Source organism: Lottia gigantea, assembly GCF_000327385.1.
Source record: "Lottia gigantea unplaced genomic scaffold LOTGIsca_86, whole genome shotgun sequence".
Lineage (NCBI taxonomy): Eukaryota > Metazoa > Mollusca > Gastropoda > Lottiidae > Lottia > Lottia gigantea.
The window spans coordinates 632,623-657,248 of NW_008710834.1; the positions used below are offsets into that span (position 1 = coordinate 632,623).

Consider the following 24,626-nt stretch of genomic DNA (forward strand, 5'->3'; position numbering starts at 1 on the left):
AGGGTTCATCCTTGGGTAATTTCAAACATTCATACCAAGTTTTGTCAAAATCAATCAAGAATTGTCCCTTGTAGAGTGTTTACGAGCTATTGTGGACGAAACGACTGACATGGGTGATGCCATTCTGGTGGACGTATAAAAATTGTAATCCACAAGAATAGGCTGAAAGTTTGGTATTCTACTATTCTTACTTACCTATGGCCATTTAAAGCAGCTAAATGTAAAGGGGTTTCACCACTTGCATCTGTACAATTTATATTCACTGCTTTTAAATTCCATAAACTGAAAATTATTGATTTTGAAATACAGGAATCAGATCATTACAGAAGTGGCCAATATAAATCTGTTCATTATAAACTTGGCTAGGCATAAACACAAAAACTGTTTACAGAATTGGGCCATGTAAACCTGGTCATTACAGAACTGGGCCGTATAAACCTGGCCATTACAGAACTGGGCAATATAAGCCTGGTCATTACAAAACTGGGCAATATAAAGCTGGTCATTACAGAACTGGTCAATATAAACCTGGCCATTACAGAACTGGGCAATATAAGTCTGGTCATTACAAAACTGGTCAATATAAACCTGGTCATTACAGAACTGGTCAATATGAACCTGGTCATTACAAAAATGGATAATATAAACCTGGGCATTACAGAACTGGGCAATATAAACCTGGGCATTACAGAACTGGGCAATATAAACCTGGGAATTACAGACCTGGGCAATATAAACCTGGGAATTACAGAACTGGGCAATATAAACCTGGGAATTACAGAACTGTGCAATATAAACCTGGTAATTACAAAACTGGGATATATAAACCTGGGCATTACAGAACTGGACAATATAAACTTTGGCATTACAAAACTGGCATATATAAACCTAGACATTACAGAACATGGCAATATCATTATTAGCTAGGCCATATGAAAGTGGCAACAGAAATTAACATTATTGAGTTCATTAAGAAGTGGGCAATATCAAACAATGCATTATCAACTGGAAAATAATATTTCCTCTACAGAACAATGTATAACATTGTTTTAGTTTTTATTACCAATAAATAGTGTAAGTTGACTAATAACCAGTCTAAAATCTTAACATTTCCTGTATTTTGAGCAATGGCATAGTGAGCATCATGGAAATAAACATTTAATTGAAATATTGATTAAAATTTAATTATTCTGAGCCTTCAGACTTAGTGGGCCAATGAAAATCTAATGACATGAATTATATGAACAGATAAGCAAATATCAGCCTGTCTCTGGGCTATGCCTTTTGATTCCCAAATGCCTCAGACATCCATGGACCATGACAACAAGTATAGAAACATCTTAAGTCTTTGGTGTTTTGCATAACAAATCACTGTGTCAAACTTAAAAAAATGGCCAAAACACCCGGCTTTTTTTCCAAATAGCCTACATCCTGAATAAAAGGAAGGTGTGGGCTGCAGATACAGGATTGTCAGGAAATTCTATAAAACATGACACAAAGTAGGTGACAGACAGGTAATGTGACAAACTGACAAATACCAAATTGTCACCTTGACATGTTGGAAAGCATTAGAAAATTATGGTATAAATTGAGATTGGTTAAAACAAACGCACACATACGGGGAAACCAAGGTTATTTCCTTGTCGAGAGTAATTCAATCCTATGAAAAATACACAATAGAAAGCATTTCACTATAATAAATATTTACCTTGCCAGGGCACTTGTCAAAGCACCACCGCCTGAAGATTTCCTAGAACGGTTTGACAACAGCTTCTCAATGTTGCCCACATTGCCAGTCCTTGCTGCATCGAGTAAATCTTGTTCTCTGCCCATTATTTCGAGGATTAAAACAGGAACAGTAAAATAATATTAAAAATTCTATCACATTATGCTTTCATTACTCTACACTTCCTTCCATATTGGGTTCGTAGCGCCGTCTATTGAGAGAAATCAATGAAGCATGAGAGTGATGTACCGTGAAGTAGGTCAGATGACAGTTGTCTTGTCACTCACTGACATGCGTGGTATATCAATAGGCCGACCTGTTATACTTCTGCGTAATAATTTCGGTGCATTCAGTTCAGCGAGAAACGGCAGAAGTGCAGTTGTTACGTAGAAATTAGATTTATAATCAAGGCTTATTTATATGTTGGCAATAAAATCTATCTAGGCAAAGCATATTGTATTGATTGAACCTGTAGTGATCTTTTGACTTTGTGCAGATTGACATATCATAAAGGTGATCTGGGATCGATTTTCATTCGAAGCATCGCGGAACCCTGACAGTCAGATCTACAACAGACTGCAACATTGCAACTTCTATCATTCAGTGACGCATTTCTATGAATCATTAGGTGGGTGAGTGGGTGTAAGTGTGTGGGCGGGGTGGGTTTTTTTCACACAATCGTCAAAGCGGTCCCAGAATACCAGGCACTCAAAGATAAAAAAAAATTAAAACAATTGGGGAAACCAAATTTTTTTTAATTATGTAGAAAAATCGTTGATAGATTCAAGTCCACGTTGGAATACGGACTTGCGTAAAGGCCCCTCCCGTCTCATCTTATTTGGCTGGACGGTATTACAGAGTCGAAGATTTCATCCTAATTCGATGAACATAATTTGCATTCGTGATGTACTTGATACGAATAATTTTTTGGACATTTTGACCAATGTAATTGTTATTAAAGTTTACCCAAATTAGACCTGTAATATCGCATTGTTACTGTTGGCTGTATAAAAGGTTCGTTAGAAATCTATCCAGAATCTATTTCTATATCACCGTGTCCAAACCACACTCCTATTCGTAATAAGACCATGTCAAAATTCGTATTAGTGATACGATGTTTCTATATCTGTCCATATCATGGCCTAATTACGATCTATTCATCCACGTTCTTGTAATGCCCACCTAGATACAATACATCTTATAATATTGGTCTAAATATACCCTATCCCTTTTCAATTTCAGCCAGTTGTGTCACCTATTAGTTAGACCATTCGATATCTAGTTTGTCTGCTATAAATATAAGGTATTCGCGGAATTACCGAAAGTATAAATATTTCATCAACATGAACATAATAATGTTTCCAATATTATGACGTCATTGGTTATAACTGGACTAGAGAATGATGATAGTACACTGCCGTAACACCACACACACCCGATAAGTTGTATTTAAATTGCAGACGGATCAAACATAGTAATATCTTTCTGAATAGTGACATCGATAGCTTCCATCACATTTGGAAATAAAATATCTAGAATTTACAACGTAATTGAATTATATAGGCTACACAAGAAGGTTAATGTAGGCCTACTTGTTTTCCATGATGTAAAATATGTGGTGAATTTACAAGGAATCGGAATAATTTAAATAATTATAATAAATATTTTCATGTAAGCCACATATCTAGACTTTCGTTTTAAAAAACCTAGATAGCTGATGCATGCAGATAGGATATAAGATATTGACTTTTGCGTCAAAAAGATAATTTAGCATGATAAAGTAGTTCCATAACAAAAATTAGCCTAACTAACAGTTCAGCACCATTTCAAGGTCATAGATTCCGTTTTACTTGACATCAGCAAGATATTTCTTCAGCAACGGATCTCTTTTCGTTTATTCTCAAAATCATCAAGTCGATGTAGGCTAAATCATTCAAGAGTCTATAGTAATTATATCATTAAATTTCCTGTACCGTATATTTTTTATTTCATGCGAATATTGATATTACCCAGATAATGTCCAATCACTATTTCTGTTACAATTTAATGATGACGTCACGGCGAGCTAAATATAGTATACTGATGTAAACAAGCCAGCTGAAAGAAATGTGCAGTTAGGTGAAGACGTATCACATATTAGTTCAAAATGACGAAACCTTTGAACGTCGTAAGTCCATTATTTTTACCATTTTTACCATTTTTCATTATAAGAATCTTTTTGAGGTTTCATTCAACCGTTCTGTTTGCAAATTTAGCCGAACGATTACGGGAAAATCTCAAAAATCAATTTTCTTTGTATGAGGTACGGTATTTGACATATTCTCATCTCAGTCTGTTCAGCCATTTCATTTGACCATTTGGTGATTTGATCATTATCTTAACCCCATGATTTTCCACGAAACAAAATAAGTGAATCGTCTTGATTATGATGTGGATGCTAGCATATTTTGTCGGTGGAATTTTGTCCATATTTCTGAAGATAGGCCTAGCTAAAACGTACTATTATCATATGACCTAGTTATAAAATAAGATTTTATTGTTCTAAATTTAGAAAATATTTTACAATGTCAACGAAGGATGAAAGGTCTACTGACAAGTTTTTGTATGTCCATGAGAATTTCATAAATGTTTTGTCTGTATTGATGTCAGATTTGGATGCAGGGTTAGAGCAATCTGAGCAAGTCAAAATCTCTGTGTAGACAAGATTTCACTTTATTGAAAAACAATACATCAATAGGCCCTATAGAAGAGATGGCATAAATGCACAGATTTTTAGATGATATCAAATTTAATGGTCTAAGAAAATGTTTATGAACTTTTTAAGAAGTAAATTAAGAAGTTTAGTTTTAGAAGTATCAGAAAGTAAAACATTTTGTTATCAGAGCTTCATTCTGTGAGCTCTATTAGACTATTCCAGTTTGACCATCAGTACATTTTTGTGTGGTATACAGTATTCATTTTGTCTTAATTTGAATAATTATGTAATGAATTATTCATGAACAAAAATCAATGTCAATATTTAATCAAGTTTTGAAAAGAGATGCATTCTATACATTGAATTGATTATTAAATTGATGTTCCATTATGGCTTGGTGCAGCATTAAAGGATGGAAGCCTATGTAATGGCAAAAAATATTGTTTGTTGAAAGCCAAAGAATTCTTTTTTAAAAGACAAAGTTCTGCCCTGAAGAAAATGTATGACCTCGGTCTAAAAACTTACTGGACATCCTAGAGTCAGTATTCAATGTGAATAATGTTGGATGTGAAATATATTATAAATATAAAATTGTAGTAAATCTTTAATAAAATGACAATTGTTTTGGAACATTTTTGTTACATTTTATACTTATCAGAGTCTTTATGGTCTTTATTTTAGGGGGTTGATTTAGGTTTTGATTAGATGTATATAGTCATCAGGATATTAAACCTGCTCGAAAATCATAATCATAATCCCTTCAAATATAAGTTTACCTCAAACTAGAAATTTTACTTTATATTTTATATAAGCTTATTTGTCTTTCCTATGATATAGGCTTATATAATGGACATGATAGCTCAAATTTGGATGGTGATCTGTGAACACTATTACTGAATAGCTTCTAAGATAAAGAATTCCTGTTTATAAGACTTTGGTACTATTAGTCATTAGGATTGTGAACATGTTGAGTTTAGTCTGCAGAAAATGAAGTCTCATGATTGTTAACAGGCAGTCATACTTTAAACTAGCGAATAACTGTACTTAAAATAGTATAATTATATGAGTTATGCCCTGGGGAAGATTATTACATACCGGTATTTAATAATCAGTAGTTCTCATTAACAAACATACAGTCAGTCTGTATCTTAGGTAACTTTTATAATAATATATCGACCAAGATTAATCAAACTTGTTAGGTAAATGATTTCCAAACATTGTTAGGTGAAGGAACCTGCGTCCTAGAATTGGAACGAAATAGGAGTTTTTATATCCTTATGGAACTTATTGGACTAAACAAAAGGGCATGCATTTGGTTATGATGGAAATTGCCAAGTTAGTGTCATACGCATCAAATCTGAACAACCCCTTTGACCTGTATCACTGACAGATAAAGAGACAGGTGCGCCATTTTCTTAGTCTCAGAAACGGAATTTTTTAGTTAAGCCAATCAGTAATAGTTTTCAAAGCTTACTGTCGAAATTTCTTCTTCAAATCCATGAGTGTCTAGAATTATCCGTGTTTGAATGTTGAATGACGACTCGTCAAGATAAGATACTCTGTGATATATAAAGACATTTATATAAATGATTTGAAGACTATTTACATATATTCAACACTCAAATCAAGCCCCTAAAATGTATTATCTTGACGTATGTTGAAATTGAAACCTGGTTAAGGAGCAAGGGTTTAATACTCCAGCCACTGCCACGCTAGCTCCCTGTACTAAAACAGAAAATAAGCCCAGTCCTCTATTCTGTTGATTATTCAAGTTCATCAGACTATTACACGCCGATCAGGATCGGAACCCACAGCCGCCATTTGCTTGACGTTAAAATTCTGTTGTTTCTTTCTTTAGCTGAAGTTTATTTCAAGTTCATATCGATTATTTGCTTTTAAATGCATCAAAATTTGTTACATATAATTAATTTTTCACTCAATTTAATGTCTGGAAAATCTATTGTGTTTTTTATCATAATTGATGTTGAACAGTTTTCACATGTGTCTCAAACTAATTGGCAGATGTTATCACCGGAAATATGTGATAAATTGGGGAAAGTGGTTAACACATTTGGTGCTATTCACAATTTTACTACATTTAATTTATGATGTGAAGCCTAGTTTCTTATGAAAGTCAATTTTTGGAACTTAAAATCATCATGGTAACTACAGATTTCTGAAATTTCCTTTCCACAACTTACACCAGTTATGGTAATATTTTGAAACTGAATTTTGACCAGTAATTGAATTGCAAAGTGCGTCATCGGCAGCAGTATGAGTGGAGTTTAAAGCCATGGAAACAGAAACGGCTCGAGAATTTATTTATGACCAGGATTTCTATTTGAGTAATCTTGATTTAAATACACAGTTTCCATTTTCATTAAGAAGAGTCAAGGTAAATACTTAAACTCAAGGTGAATCTTGTGTTAGATAAACACAATTTTTCCTGAAACAGTAAGATGCTGACCCTAAAAATTAATGATCGCCTCATACAAATTATTTCATTTTGTTCTGAAGTGTATAGAAAAACAAAGATAAAAAGTGTCTAGAAAGTGTAAACTTAAACTGTCATATAGATATAGTTGTATAAGCTTATTATTTATTATTATTGCAAACTATGAGTGTCTCGTATGCACAGGTGGTGGTATCAGAATTGTTCTTACAATGAGGAGGATTCGAACCCATGGCATGTAAATTTTCCATCAATTTCTAGCTCTTATTAATTTCTTGTTTGACTTTAAGCCTTAAACAAAAAAATACCTTCTTTAGAATGGTAACTACTTTTCAGCCACTCTAGTAGACTCTATCTTGACTTGTATTTTTCAATATGTCCTCCATATTATCTGAATAGTGATTCACAGACTCCATACAAATTAATATCAGTAAGTTATGAGTGCTTTTAGCTACAGACATCCATAAACCAGATGTGGAATTACCTGAATTCACACCTAGCTATGAACTTTGACTTATCTTGTGATAGATGAACCACCTTTTAGCTCACCATGGTGGTTGATAACTATTTCTGTGACATTTGAAAGGTGAGATTCAGGAAAACTATAACCTTATGCCTTGATGCTTATAAAAAGTTATGTCAATGTTATAAAGCCTATTTTTTGATGAGTGAATCATTATACACAAGGGATGTAATGAAATGGCTAAACCATGACATTTCTGTGTTTCAAATTACAGTTAGTTAATTTGAGAGAAAGGAAACAATCAAGGAATGGAATGAAACTGTTGAAAGTTTATGGCTTTAATATTTTGAAGAGCCACAGTGGCTCAGTGAGTTAATTGTTCGTTCGCTAACCTGAAGATCCAGGGTTCAATCCTGACATAGGTCCAGATAATACCTTCGGGTTTTTCAACCCGGTTTCACCCTGTCAGTGATGCGGGTAAGAGGGGCTGACATGGAAAAAGCATCTAGTCTTTCAGATGGGACAATATCCCTAGGCCCTGTGTGCTGCAAGATGTGCACATGAAAGATGCCTCAACAGTTGAAAATGGAAAAAGAGCTGGCTTATCCATATGGCAAATTTCCGTCATTGCACTCTGCATAGCATTACATCTTCATTAGCCCACATGGTGAAGAAAAGTAGGACGTAAAACTCCATTCATTTCATTTATGATATTTTGAATTTAACAGAAGACATTATTAAGTTCTTGTATAGCAAGGGATAGGGTGTTAGATTATATTATAATAAGATAATTCATTTACATTTGTATATATGAAAATGTTTCTACTCAATGGTAATTTACAACCATATGTACAAATTAGAATAGAATTACCTTGTTACATCCCATTTAATTAGTGTTGAATGTATATCAAGTAGTATGGATGGTCAAACAGAAGTAATGATGAAGGTTTTTACTTTTTATCATACATCTGCCTTGTACTCCCAAAGGTATTCATGAATTTTATTAGGCCTCTAAATTTTTCAGTTTCCCTTAAACATTACATGAAATAAGTCTCACTTCTGACTACATACCTACATTATATACAACTAATGAAAGTGATGAAAATTGGCAACTAGATATTAGCTTATTATAGTTCATCATTGAATCAAGCTTGGAAAGATGTAACTATCTGTTTTATAAGAACTCTTTTGCCAACCATTTCAGATATAAAATCATTAAGATATTAGCTAGTTTTGAAATGGGGTAAAGTTTTTACATATTGGAATTAACTTACGAGAAAAGCATGAGAACTCACAAAAATATATGGGAGACTCTTGCATAAAAACTTGGGTGGGTTGAGATTGGGGCTCATGCCAATTTTTTGCCTTCAGTAATTTAGACTAAAAAAGTGTAAAAGGATATGATCTCCGAGTTTGTCCTCAATATTAAGGAAGTATATTGTTAACCTTACAGCATGTGGGTGGTATTATGATCTATTTAAGATATAAAAAAATGTAACTGTGGAGGAGTGATAAAAAGTCATGTGATAAACTTATATTAACCCTAGTTTTAAATGCTTATTGTCTAATTTTATTGGTTTGAACTTTATACCTCTACATTTGATGATGCTAGTTTCGTTTCTATTCATCTCATGTGACTATGACAATTTTTTCCATCCGGACTGATTTAATACCTAATTATGGTAACCCCTATATATTGTGGACTTTGTACCTGAATTTTTTTTATTAAATGGTATAGTAATTTTCATCTATCATATGACTATGACTAATATATAGATCTCAATGGAAAAGTGCCGTAGCTGAAATTTATTTTGTACTTGTTCAGCATTATCAATTGCTTTAATTTATGGGAAACTCAGTGCTTAGTGAATAGTAAATTACCTTAGAATCCATGATGATATTTTGAAACTGTCAAAATTTTTTTTAAATGAATGACGACTTCAACACATAAATAAAGTAGTACATGAATAAACATAGTTTTAGTGGGTTCACATTTGAGATATATATATACATGTATAAGCTTATATAACTGTATCACTTTTCATAAAGTAAATTGCAGTAGAGTAATATTACGAATACGTTAGATCTATATTTATAATGATAAGCAACATGATTATATTCTTAAACATTCAATGTTTCTGATTAAAATTTTATTACCAATGCTGAATTGGGGATTATTCAAGCATAGAATTAAGTGTTATTTATGTTATGTAGTGTAAAAAGGTTTGCCTATTGACCTTCCTACATATATTTATAACCTACAATACTCAGAAATTAGGTTAAACTTACAATTTATCCAGTAATAACCTACTTTTCTGTGATAACCTACTAGATATATATGAATTGATATTCTAAATTTTAAAAAAACTACTATTAATAAAACAATATGTATTATGATCAGCCAGAGAAACCAATATTAGAAAATTCAAAACTGGTCCCTTCCTTTTTTTTCTACTAGGGAAAAAACTGGTCTTGACTCTGAAATAACTAATTTTTAAAGAAAAACGCCTTTTAATAACGGTTTTAACCATTTAAGACAAGCAGTTGCTCTACCTATCAAAGCATTACCAAAGCAGCTGATGAAGTATCTGTTGCCAAATTACATAGGACTAACGGACTAACCTTAAGCATTCCATGTTCGGGTTTTTTTTTGGTGTGTGCACTTTTATCTTTTGAACCCAGTGGACCCTACAAATTTTTCAATGACGATGAAACTAATGATGTATTTTTTTGTGTTTTTCAGTTGAAGAGTGTTGGTCCAAAACTGGTGCCATTTTTCAAGACTGTTTCTATCTTCTTTGTATTATTTGGTGAAGAGTCACATCCATCAATATTTTATTGTATAGTAAAATGTCTGCCAATTATTTCACTGATGTTATTTGTATTACTACACGGAATGAGTCTCAACGAATATTACCGATACGCCAGATACATTCTTATTGGACTATTTTTCTCTTGTCTGGGTGATGCTTTTCTTGTTTACAAAAAGTATTATTTCGAAGTCGGCATTTTGATGTTTGCCATTGCCCAAATTTACTATTCACGAGCATTTGGTTGGCGGCCATTTAATCCTTACGCTGGAACTGTATTTTTAGTGTTGGGATGTATTGTGTATTCCTACATAAAAGATGGAATTGATGATTATGTATTAAGCTATATCGTTGGATGTTATGTGGCATTGATCAGCACGATGGCCTGGCGAGCTGTTGCCAGAGTACAATTTTTCGACGATTTGTGGACATGGACAAAATTATGTGGTTGTGCTGGCGCCATCTTGTTTATGTTATCTGATTTAGTTATTGCTATTGATAAATTTGTTACACCTATTCCTTTTTCTCACGTTATCATCATGTCCACATATTATGCTGCTCAAGTTGGGATATCCCTATCAGTAGTAGACAGTCAGGTGGATGAACTGTTAAAAAAGAAAATCTGAAAAGTCAATACCAAAAAGCATTCCGGTTACCATGGTTATTGAAGTAACTAGGGATATTTGAAACAGTACAATTATTTGATTAAGACATAGGTTCCCATTACAAGAACCAGATTGTCTTGGAAACTATGATGAGATTAGAATGTGTGCTACCATTGGAAAGTGTGAAATAGTAATTTAATAGAAATTGTCTATTGAATAATGACTACAAGTCAAAATGGCAGATGATCAATTCCAATAGGTCAAAATGGCAATTCTGATTGTAAAAATATAGGGAATTCACAATTCCAGTTGAACAATTGGACAAAATCACAGATGCGCAATTCCAATTGCACAAAATGGCAGACAGATGGGAATGAAAATTTATTGTCAATTTAACATGTAAACCACGTATTGTGACATTTAAATTCTGTTGATTACATGAACTGCAATTATGATGGTGTACCAGTCATTTAAATTGGATCCTATCAACCACTTAAAATACAATTTTGCTGGACTTCAAGTATATCAGACCAAAAAATCTACTCTAGTTGGTACAGGTATATGAAAGGGAATAAATTTATATTGATAGTGGTATTGTTTAATTATTAATAACCATACTATTTATTGTTTCTATTATGAAGAGTGCTGGAGTTTGGTGTATTATTAATACCTGGTACGAGAAATTGTAAACATTTCATTACTGTAATGGTGGTTGTTTTTATGTCTTTATATGAGTGCAAAACACTTGTGAAAATAGCATTGAATGGTTTCTGCTTGATGTTAGCAGAAGTTGTTATGTAAGATGAATGGCAGACAGATAAATGGATTTAACTTTCCAGGAAAGTTTTTTGAGTGTATATTGTTTAAAAAAAAAAATGAAATTTTGTGGTTTTCATTTAAATATATATGTACAATTTATTCCTTATATGTTGTCCTCCATAACGCTTTGTCTGGTCTATTCGTAACAGTTACATGTACAAATCAACAGTAAAGGACACCAGAGCAAGCTTTGAGCACTGTTTACAATAAAGGCACTCTATGAAGAAAATTGTAGCAGTATATGATAAAAAAATTCTTACAAGACGCCAAAGATGTAGTCCATCATAAAAAACATTATCTGTGGAAACATGATGGGCTTAAAAATTAGTTACAGGGCGCCTGATTGGTACTAAAGACGAGTTGTTGGTTAAATACAATGAAAATTGAGTGACGGTCTTCTAGTTGGCTAGTAGGCACTATTCCGATTCATTTTCCCAGCTAATTATCACGAAGGTTATCAATAGGGTTAAATTTGCAACTGAGTAATAACATATATACCAGTAAATGTGAACAGACAGACAAGACATTATGAGATGTGGGCATAGTTAGACAGCAGTAGCCTTGATTAAATATTATTAACTGGTGAACTGAATGAAAGTATCCCTTTGTGTTATATTTTATTTATAATGTACTTATAACAAGCATTATTGTGATTGAATATTTCCTTGTTTATTGTATAGTATATGTATTTTAATAACTTATTTTGTTCTTTTCTTCTTAATGGAAAATTCTTGACTGGTTTTGAGTCAAAAGGTCAGAACTCTTTGTCACATATTAATACCTCATCGTGTAGCATTTTGTTAAAAATGTAAACTACCATGGTTCAATAATAATTTTGTTCATGGTGGTGAATTTTGTTCTCTCTTAATGGTCTTTTTCATACAAGAAAGGTGGCATTTACTCATACAGTATTCAAGATATTCATCTAATACACAAGCTGATGATTATACATGATGTAATGTTCTATGAATATTTAAAACCAGATTCACGATACGAAATAAACTTGCTAAAGTGTTTCCAGACATAATGGAAATGTTAACATCGATTTACACCATTCCAATATTCACTCAGACGTTAGTGGTTCTTGTAATTCCACTCAAACTAAGAATTTGATGATGTCACTATTGCAAAATCTGCTTGTATCATATTATAAGGCCTTTGCAATAGTCACTCCATAAAATGCTTAGTTTTAGTGGAATTACAGGAACCACAGAAGGAATGGTGTAAATAGAAGCTAACAATGTCTCTGATACACATAAAAAGTTTTAAGAACCTATTTAAGATTATGTTCATTGATTAAATGGAATTGATTTCAAGAGAGTTTGCCATGCTAAAATGAATTTATAGAAAAAAAGTAATATTTTAGCTTATCCAATGAAAAAAACTGGAAAAACACAAAGATTCTTCCAAGTGTGAGCAAAAAATGTAATCTTGAGAGACATTTATATCACCTTGAATCATTTGGTATTTACCAGATATACAAGATACCAAACTTTCCTTAATAAACATGTGAGATTTTCATTAACTTTTATTGATTTTTAAGCCTTGTATTGTCATTTTTATTTAAAATTTAATTTTTTCATGTGTTACAGATCATTAGGATTAGGTCTTGACTTAATAAGTTCATACAGGTCACATTGAATCGTCTAGATTAATTTTCAGATTGGCTACAAATTCTAAATTTGGGTTCCTGATTTTGATGCCATTTTCTTCGGTAATTTATTCCTAATGCAATTCTTAACATGGTTCCATTGTCTCAACAATTCTTAATATGGTATTGTTTTCATTTTAAAATTCTTAATTAGGTACTTTTGACGAAAATATTTTAATTAGATATAAACTCACTGAAATATCTAGTCTTTGGGTACCATTTTTGTTATAAACTTTGTATCATTGATATTGACTTATGTGTTTGATAGGAATATATAGTATAGTATTATTTTTTTGGGCAATTATTCAACTTAAGTTATCATGGAAAAGATCTCCTAATTATTTATTTGACATATAAGGTAAATGCTCAACTTTCTTTTTTGGATCAATTATTTGACTTGACTTGCTATTCTTATTTTTATTTTGTTAAAAGTTTTGTATTTTTCTTACTAGTTTAGCACTTTTTGAATTTATTTTGTCAGAATAAGCTAATCTTAGACCGGTCAAGACAATTTGAACTTGAATTTTTTGGCACATACATTTTTCATGTTTAAAGGAGGGTCAATATTGAAAAATTGGCAAATATTGAAAAGAAACAGTTTTTATATACCTGATGCAGCTAAATTTCTGCTATATATATCGCTTTTCAAATTAAACATCTGACATCCAGTTTACCTACAATTCATAAACAATTTAGACTTAACTTCAAGGCAGTTAACATTCTCAGTGCAACAATTGAGCTCTATCAGTTGATAGAACAAATATTTAGATGACTATATAATTTTATTAGTGTTGTAAGTCAATTTATTGTTTATAAGCACAACCAATGCATTTGTTGCTTTTTTTCTTAATAATATTTTAATTTGTATCTCTATATGTGATTACCATTGCTATCTATGTATTTTTTCTATACATGCTGTGAAATAATTGTAGGATAAGATATGTATGTTATTGAAAATTAAAATTAATGGAGGTAATTTTAGTGGTAATGTCAATGTTAAATGGTCTTGTATTTCATCCCAAGTTTTGACCTGAACGGTTTCAAATTATTGTCACTTTGGCATTTATTGGATGAAATCAAATCCTAGATTGTGCAGAAATATTTGTGTTTCCAAATTTTCACCTTTAAATTAAATGAATTTTTAGAAGTGACATATAATGATTCAGAAATATTTTGGATCTGATAAAACCAAAGATTAAATAAAAAATGTCCTGGACTTCATATGATAATGCACATTCACGTTTTGGATACAAAATCTTAATCAGGATTGCTGGTTTATATATTGATGTACAATTAGGACTTACAATGATTGTAATACATGTATGTTATCTATATTGTAAATAACAGTATTTGAATGGTCAGTTATGTAAATAAAAAAAAAAAGCTCATAATTATGTTTCAATTTCTTTTTCAATCTTTCAGTCAAATAAAACCATAAAAGAACAGAATTGTGTTTTTTATACCCTTAAAAGTTAGAACTCCTACTGTCCTGGTCTGATGTTAAATTTGGCTTCATGATCTCATTCATTACCCCTTCTTCTCATGAATATATATATAGAAACATATCAGATTCAATTTAAATCTAATGCAATGTTTGTTTTCAAGAGCTGTAACCATAGGCACAATATTGAAATTCAGAGAGCACCATAATAACTTCAACAAGTGGTTGCCTGGCAAGATACGCCCACTTTGATGATAGATTTTCAATATATCAAGGGTCGTCAATATGTACAATATGTGCATTGTAAATCATACTAAAAATCTAACTTATCTGAGATGTTCTTGATTTAAACCTACACATAAGCTTTAATGAAATTCTGACAAAAACTTTCACCTCTATCACAGTCACAAGGCACATCTAACATAATTTCAGTATATCAAGGGATTAAACTTCATTATCCTTTGTTAAATTCTTACCCAAAGTCTAACTTGAATAAGATCTCGTAGATATTAGCCAACAAACCAAATTTCATAAAATCTGATGAAAACTGTGGTCCCTATCTTGTTAATCTAATTATGGACTGATGGACCAACAGACAGACATGGGGAACAGTAATATACATCCACATTAGAATTTTTTTACCCTCGCATTCAAGTTTTATCAACACTAATGTACAAGACATGAAACCAAACATTATTGACTGTTCTCTCGAACTTTCAACCAATCCGAATGACTGAACACTATTTTCTTGGACACAGTGGTACTCCATCATCTTCAGAGAAGGAAAACATATAAATAACAACAGCATAATTTTGGATGAGATACACATATTTACATTTTATTCATATATTCTTTTTAATTATTATAATAATAATTATATACATCTAATATATCGATTACCACTCACTGGTTTGTTCTATATATGGTATTGTTATTAATTATAATTAGTGAGGATTAATTAGTCAAATTTTCTAATAAGCATAAAAACTGGATAACCCCTAATAGGGTATAAACCACATACAACTTAAAAGGGGAGTGTGCTAGCTTTAGAAATATTTAGAATTATGGCTTCGTGTAGCGAATGAATTTTGATTTTACATTAAAGTCATTAGAAGGATTAATCCTTGTTTTATGAACTCTATGTTTCGAAAACAGTATTTCCAAATTTATTTCACCTTAACATTCAGTTCAAAATTTCAAGTGTCATTTCATCAAACTATATGCAATTACTTTATTTCCAACTATGGTTAAAGTTAACAAAGAATAAACAGTCATTATACAACATGACAAATTTTTCCCTGAATACGCACACTTGTCAAACTAAACCAAAAGAATTCAATTTCCGTTCTTTTACAATTGGTGTTTCCTGCCCTCAGTTTCCATGGTTTCATTCCAGATTTCCGTTTGAATTGCAGGAAATGGAATATTTCTCCATTTTTTAACTAAGTGTTTTAAACCAAAACACAAATCAGATCCATTACCAAGAATCACGGTACTGGGAGTGTATTTGTCACCCTTGAAAAATGGTGTGTACTTAGACTTCATTTCTAACTAATTCAAAATTTTTTAAGATTTTTTCCCAAATATAATTATCAGAATGTCATTCATTTGTTTTGAAATTTTGTGAAGGTAACCCTCTCAAATGCTCCATTGGAGAAAACATCTATGGCGCTTCTCCTTAGCAGACACATTTTTAATAACTTTGAGAGTTATCCCCCATTGATCAGGATGGCGCAGTCACTAGGCATATATAGCAAAAACATAAACAAGAAACAGCTAGCAACAACCAACAACCAAACATCTTTTCAAAGAACCTGAAATCTAAGCTAAAAATTATACTAGATTTTAGAACGCTAATTAAGATGGAGAAATATTCACTAATTATAATTAACAACAACACAATATAAACACAAATTGTTGGTTAAACTATCACATGATCACCAATAGAATTATAAACATTTATCATAATAAACACAGGGACAAAATAATCATCTTGAATTTTAATTGGGAAATTTATTGTTAGGTCTGAAAAATGTAAACTGTTGCAATGAACTGAAATATCTATACTGTTGTAATTTTCATCAAAGAAAAAATGAACTTTTTTTTATCAAGTTCTCTTCAGCAAACTAGTCAAATACTCAAATAAAATTGAATTTTGTTTTAATAACCAATCGGATTATTTCATATTTAAAATCTTGCTACCATATTTGTTATGTTTTTTGAAATAAGCATTAAGTTCATTTCATAAAAATGGTTGATAAATATAGCTGAAATACTTATGAAATGAAAAATGATTAAACAAAAAACAGAAATTTGAAACTAATAGTAATCTGAAAAGTATATATTAAAAGTACATATAGTGAAAAGTTGGAAATGGTTTCCTTGGATATCTGTAATACCAGGATGTAGGGCTGCAATGATTCTTGAAGTTGTGATTCAATATACTATATGATACTCATCCAACGATACAATTTATTGCTATAATTATCACGATTCATTTATTAGAGAAGGAAAGAGAAAAAATACAAGAAATTTGTAAAATTACTAACAATTTTGTCACTATTAAACACTGGAGAATATTTAAAAGAAAGGAATTGTGAAAAAAAACCTCAATTTTTAAAGTCAAAATGAATTTTTGCAAATTTGCAAACTAGGATTTTGAGTCATTTGTTATTAAAGGGGGATAAGAATTAATCATACCATTACATCAATCCAATGCAATGCATTGATAAGACGGAAAGAATCGCAGTCCATCGATTCATCGTTGCAGCCCTACAAGGATGCATTAGTCTGACAAAGTTGTATGTACATCAAGGATGCTTCCAACATAAACAAGATCAGTCCATTTTGTTCTGAGGTAAATTAATGGTAATTTAAACTTTACAGATTACACCAATATTCTTGTTTATAACACTTAACAACCTCAAAATACAATGGACTATTCTTGCATATATTTTGATGTTCAGTTCAGATAACAGTACAAATTCAGGAAAAATAATTTTTCCAAATTCTTTAACGTGTGTTTTCACAATATAATAATTTAGCAAGGCATGCAAACACAACCTTTTAAGTCCAGACAAAAAAAAAAGCGATACAAAAATTGGCTGCCCGAGTACTCAAAATAGATAGTTGCTATAAATATTACAGGGCTACAGATAAATATATATTACTTTTACAAGTTGAAAGTATTAAAGACAGTAATTGAGATTCTAATATAAATTGCTTATCTGTAGCTTTTTCATGCTAACTGACAGCTATGCTATAAGTGTAGGCTAATGTACCAACATGTGCATTTTAAAAAAAAAGAGACTTAATTTCTGTTCAAATAAGAGTTATAAACTAAACTAGGTTGCGCTTGATTGGTGAGTTCTGAACATGTTCCGATTGTTCCAATTCTGACCTGACAAAACACCATAGAACCAAACTATGTCACATTCAAAATTTTCTTTTCTATTCCTATCTTCACCATTTTGAATTCTGTCTGCATCTACTATTTTTTCCAGAGTTCTGAACCCTGTTCCAACGTGTTTTATTGAATGTTCGATTGATTTCATGACACCTGAATGAGCAGCACTCACCAATCGAATGCAACCTTAATTTTAAACGTGGCACATGTGATTGAAGTTTTACGTAACATCAAAAGCAAATACGTTAAATTACATTTGATGCTGGTGTTATTATAAATAATCAAAAGAAAGCACATCGACATAAGCGCATATCATGTGCATAAATCAAATTTCCATACGACTAAATTTCAAGGGAGATAATTGAAGGCAGAAAAGAATCACAGATAAACCGAGGTACGTTAAAATTTCTCAAAATAAACCCACTTCCAATGCACCAGCATTTAAGTTTGTAATTTCGCAATAATAGCACTGTCTTCTGCTAGACTTGGAATGTCCAATATTATAGATTATTATAGTAATAAATAGTTTTAATTAGACTTACTTTTTCCTTTACCAATAATACAACATTGATCAGTTTTCTGCTTGAACTTTGTATTCAGGGTTAGTATTTAGGCATATTCTTACATCACGAATTTGATTTGTAAAGACAGAATAAGTCCTACCTTAGAAAGGCCACTAATAATATACTCTGAAATTTTCCGCAGCAAAAATATAAATTATGCAGTGCTTGTCTACCAGATTTGATTGCACACAATAGTTTTGGATATTCGCTTTGTTATGACTACATGCAAATTTCCAATTTATGAAGACATTTTTTGAAAAAGCGTGCACTAAGTACCAAAGAGTAACTGCCAATGAATAGTTCAAAAGCAGAAAACTGTACAATCTTTGAAGATTTACTAAGATATAAATAGGAAAAAGAGTGGTCTAAGTACCTTAATTACAACAAAATAACACAATTCTAATAAAAACAAACACAAAGATATAAATAAATTGTTTTTGAAGAAAACACGGGTAATCCTTGATGTGGTCAAATTTGATGTAAATGTTATGTATTTTACAAAATGGTCGTCAATGAAAGCATGAAAGTTAACCATTTAATGTCATGATCTAGTAAGTGAATTTTGAAATCATTTTCAAAGCCTGAGCGCATTAGAAAAGCAAAGATAAACCATGGTCCATGGATTGTACTTAAAGTTTCGACCAAAATTCAGATGAGTCAAAAATTAAATTCTACAGACATAAGTTTGTCAGTTTGTGACTCATTTCGAAATGTTGTATGGACAAAATTTTGACTATTTGCTGCAGACCTTACATGTCTGAAAATATGAGCATTTCAAAGATGGCTGAATTTCATTCTGAATTTTTTTTTTTATGACATTAGAGTGACTAGGCTATCTAAGGCTATAGTCACTTTGTAAGATGCTGCTCGATGAACTCAAAATGTCCCTATCTTTACGTTACTCAAAGGCTTTGATATATAAACGATGTCAATTTAGATACTAGTGGAACACTTTACAACTACAAAATACTTCCCTAATACCAATTCTAAAACCTTAAAATGCTAGGATGAAAATAAAACAGTGATGTTCAAAGACTCATACATCCGAAAATAAATTTTCTAACTGAATTTAGCAAATTTGAAGTAAAATCACTTCATTTTTCAGTAAATTATGTGTTGCTGTTTAGAGAGTAGTGTACTAAAATTAGAATTCTTTTAAAATTGATGAATTTCTACTTCTTTAAACTATTGCAATGTGGAAGCCATAGGAAAGTTTACAACAAAAAATTTAACAAAAAAAATGTCTAACAAAAATGTGGGTGATGTTTTATGTCCTCAAAAAAGCGAAAAAAAAAAAAGTGACTAAAATACTTTTAACTATATTTGCTTATCACTAACTTTTATGAAAAATATAGCATACATTAATTTCTCTATATAAGATATGATTGGGACAAACTTGTAGAGATTATAGTTTAAGATTATCCAAGTTTCACGATTGTCATCAATATTATTGATATTATTTCTTTTTTGGGAAATAGCTTCGGATTTTTCAACCCAGTTTCCCCCTGTCAGTGATGCAGGTAAGAGGGTCTGACATGGAAAAAGCGTCTAGTCGTTCGGATGGGACAATAAACCGACGCCCCATGTGCTACAGGCTGTTGGAAATCGAAAAAGAGCAGGCTAATGCGGCTGTCCTGTCAAAATTTCCCTTATTGCACCCTGCATGGCGTTGCCGTCTTCATTAACCCACATGATGCACAAAAGTAGGACGTAAAACTCCATTCATTTCATTTTCATTTCATTTTTTTGGGGAAAATAATTGCAACGCCATCTAAAAACTCAAATTACAAAATTGTAAGAGATCTAAAATAAGTCAACAGCTTTCCAAATTAAAGCAACACGCAAAATGTTAAAATTTCAAACAAATTTGTAATTTCATTGTAAAGAATAAAACATCTTAACTAAGTAGAGTGTAATTTAAAAATTCTGATTGGTCAATTTTAACTCATTTTCTTAAAATCGTCCAATTATAATAGTCCTTATGTTAGGGACTTGCAAGTCTACTCATGTTGACAATTTGTTACATCTGTACAAATCATAGGCTAAAAAAAATGTTTGATATTATCAACCCGTTATTTACTCTGGCGATTAAATTCGCTTGTCTTCCCAATCTTTCTTAAACCAATCGGACTTGATGTTGATATCATGTGACGTTCAGTTGACGGCAACATTCCGTCTACTGATATATGCTCTAAAATATTTGCTATGTGTGCCCCTTTGTGATAGAACGTATTATATGCATTATTATAAATTACGAGTTATGATAATTTTCAACAAAAAAGCAGATATTATCGTCAGAAACTTGGATATTCTAAAACTTATCTAAGCAAAATGTAACAATAATTATAAAAAATCAAATTCTAAGTTTAAAACTTTGGCAATGAAAATAAAAGTGAATAACTGGGAACCTCTACAAACCAATAAGATTATATTATATAGAGAACAACTTCTAATAAGGTACCAGAAATATTCAAAATCTACAATATATTTTAAACAAAGACTTTAATTTCTTATAATCTACAAACATTAATGGTCTTATATTTCATATATTAGCCAGCCAAATAAAAATTAGATCAAACTTTCCTTTTGTTTTTTTTATTAGGTTATATTTTCAATATAGCTCTCTTGAACGTTAGTCAAATTACCTGACCTGCTTTAACCAATAAAATTTAGGCCTTCTTGGCATTTTGTGATGCGAACTGTTAAGCAGATGTCATCAGGTTAGGTCAAAAGATTAATTTGATGTTTAAAAGGGCTGTCGTTAGACCTTAACTAAAGCGCTTATTTTAAATACAAATGCTAATGAAAAAACAGAACGAAAGTTTGAGCTCATATCTGCAGCCAGTCATCTGGTTAAATCATTCTCAGGATTTTCTTGTAAGCAGATGTTCAGTAAGCAGCAATTTCTGTCAAAAGTTATCAAAGCAGTTATTACTCTAGCAGTATCATTGTAACATTTGGCAGGTTTGTCAGCCAATGATTATGAAGATAAAAGTTGTCATATAAGAATTCCATGGAAACATTGAAAACATCTTGTTTTTTACAGCTAAAATAGGACTGAACACAGCAAATCAAAGAATCATTAAAAGGTATGCTTTAAATTAGGGCAAGCTCTCCCTTCTTGAACACCTATTGCCACTTAATGACTGGGTTTTCAACTCTGATTTGTATGAAAACAGTTCCCATAACTACATGTAAAAATATGAAGGTTCCATATTGCCCTGGGTTAGAAAAATAGTCCCTAGATTTTAAAAGAATTTGTGGATGATGATGTCATAAAACAAAACTCTAACCACATGAACTACAACCCTCCTCCGATATTAAAATATAAGACCATTAACGGCTGTAAGAATAATAAAGATATTTTTATCACATATAATCAAGATACAATGCAGTTGTCTAGCTTTTATTTAAAGGTGATCGGGAACCTCTCTGTGTTAACCCTTCAAATCTTTTATATGTATAATTAATAAACACCCAATCTTTATATTTAGAATCAGGGATGTCTTCTTCTTTAGGCGGTGATGCTGAAAAATAGACAAAAAATTGAAAAAAACTGAATTTCAAATTTGATTAACAGCTTTCTTATCTGATTCAAAAAATTCGAGGGAGATGAAAAAGTTCACTATAATTTCAAGTACGTGTAGTTAATAGCAAGATTATGAATACAATATATGTCAGGCTTGCATAGTTTAAATCATAATTCCTCCATGCATAAAACAGTGTAAAAAAATTCATTTAACACCCAAAAATTCAAACCAAAATTGCTTCATATCAATATTTAATTAAAGGGATTATAAAGAGGTCTTTTTGTGTGTTTCAAGGACACTGATAGCATCGATTTGCACCACTTTCATTTTCAATCAGATATCTGTGGTTCCTGCAATTCTGCTAAAGATAACAATTTAATGAAGTCATTAACAGCCAAAGGCCTTTTGTGATAAAGTGACATTAGTTATGTCATAAAACACTTAATTTTAGTGGAGTTGCAGGAACCACAGACATCTGATTGAAAATTAGAATGGTGCAAATTGATGCTGTCAATATCCCTGATAGACTTAAAAAATTAAGAAAACCTCTTTACAATTCCTTTAAATAATTATGAAATAATAAGAAACTTGTCAAACAAATTGGTATTTTTGCCAATCATTAAAACATCTTTACTTTATCTTGATATAAGAATAGGTCGTCAAATAATTCAATATACTTAAATATGAGACAATTTCTCCCCAAATGAACAATAGTTACAGTGTTATTATTAATTAGTTAGATATCACCAAAGGGTACATGCATCAAAAGAAACTTGCATCTATGTTAAGAAAGCAACCTAAATTTTTTTATTTTCTTCACTTTATCATGTAAATATTGAGACAGGTTTGCCATTTTGGTGAGTCGATTTGAGTCTTGAATATATGTAAATAGTCTTCAGAAGTACTAGAAATGTACGAAAAATTCATAATTCCTTAAAAAATATCTCAAACTAGGAATTTCTTTTCCTATTTCTATTTATGTATTTTCTATATTAGACAGTGTCTCATGAAAAGACGACTCGGTCTATTAACTTTCAAACGTGAATAACTCTGGACACACATGGATATGAAGGCTCATATTTCGATGGTGAGCTATGAACACCATTACTGTTGGCTTAGCTAAAAAGTTCCTGTTTCTGAAACTAAAGTTTGATAGGTTAAAAAATGGCAAACCTGGCTTCTGTCCCTTTGAAAATTTCTATGAAAATACAAGATATCTAATAAATTTTTCTTATATTTACAAATTTCTAGGAAAATTTAACGTGTTAAATAAATTTTTTCCTTTTTAAATATTTAATATCAAACTTTTCATTTAAAATTTTTCCACAGAAAATAACTATCAGTCTATATATGCCCATAAAAGCAATAGAAGAAGAAATTTAGCTAGGTATTTAAGAATCTAGAATTATGAATGATTATTCTTCACAAGTACCTGTGATTAATACTGTAAGGCCTGAAATATTTTAGCCAAAATTCACATATTGTATATTTCACATAAAGGGATTGTAAATAGAACTTCTTAATTTTTTATGTGTATTTCATCTTTAATCAGATGTCTGTTGTTCTAGCCATTCCACTAAAACTAAGCGTTTTTTTGTCACCCCGCAAAATTTGCAAATATCACATAAAGAACTTAGTTTTAGTAGAATTGCCAGAACCATAGACGTCTGATTGAAAATGGAATGGCACAAATTGATGCCAGCATTCTCCCTGATACACATACAAAATTTTGAAAATTCTTTACAATCCTTTTAAGATAAATAAAAATTTCAAACAATCTGATAAGAATGGTCAACTCAAAATTTAAAAGCCATTTGACTGTTCTTTGGTTTATATCCTGAAAATGCTTTTACGGACAAATATTTCTCAAGCTTTAATTTTTATCAAGAAACCTTCAATAAATTTGATTAAAATGCAAATCTTGATGTTTAGTTTCGTGTTTTTTTTCTCTATAGGTGACTCCTTTTGTCATCCATGATCTGAAGAATTTGTTTGCATTGTTCAATACAACCAATCAAGAAACAAATTTGGGATGGTTGTTGTTAATTAGACAGTTTTCTATTGTCTTTTCAAAACTTGGCAGAACAAGATTAAAAGAAAAACTTGTCAGATCATGGATGGCAAGTGTACCTTCAAGATCTGCATTTTGATCAGATTGAAATTCAGAATAAACTTACATAATTTCAAATCAATTTCCGGAAATTCATCAAAGTTAGATGTGTCATCAATTCCTTTGACATCAACTGGTATTGCTGCTGGACGTTCCCTATAAAAAAATAATATATTGTCATAAACCACCAAATGATGGACTGATGTCCACTGGTTAGATGATGACTAAAAAGACTAGTTATTTCTTAACTCTCCATTTTGAATCTGACAAATTAGAGCATGATTAAGTTTTCCCTATCACAATTTCCTTGTCAATGACACCTCAGTTATGTCATCTTCATAATGTCAAGTTATTA

At 31.3% G+C, this 24,626-nt stretch overlaps 3 protein-coding genes across 3 annotated transcripts in view; 2 read left to right on the forward strand and 1 right to left on the reverse strand.

Moving 5' to 3' along the window:
- Positions 1-408: 408 nt before the first annotated feature.
- On the forward strand, positions 409-927 carry LOTGIDRAFT_133703 (hypothetical protein; the record flags this gene model as incomplete). The annotated part of the gene is made up of 1 exon (XM_009067785.1): positions 409-927. A coding segment is annotated over one exon (519 nt), but the record flags the coding sequence as incomplete, so codon positions are not given.
- Positions 928-6,714: 5,787 nt separating this feature from the next.
- Positions 6,715-14,665, forward strand: LOTGIDRAFT_236722 (hypothetical protein; the record flags this gene model as incomplete). Its single annotated transcript, XM_009067786.1, has 2 exons — positions 6,715-6,816; positions 10,080-14,665. 2 exons carry the CDS (start codon positions 6,715-6,717, stop codon positions 10,770-10,772), a joined length of 795 nt encoding a protein of 264 aa, XP_009066034.1. The 3' UTR covers positions 10,773-14,665.
- A 7,365-nt stretch (positions 14,666-22,030) lies between these two features.
- Positions 22,031-24,626, reverse strand: part of LOTGIDRAFT_169498 (hypothetical protein) — a gene marked incomplete at both ends in the record, with an annotated part of 28,475 nt that continues 25,879 nt past the window's right edge. Inside the window, 2 exons of the mRNA XM_009067787.1 lie at positions 22,031-22,158; positions 24,339-24,427. Of these exons, the coding sequence (XP_009066035.1) occupies positions 22,031-22,158; positions 24,339-24,427 (217 nt within the window). The remainder of the gene's footprint in view (positions 22,159-24,338; positions 24,428-24,626) is intronic.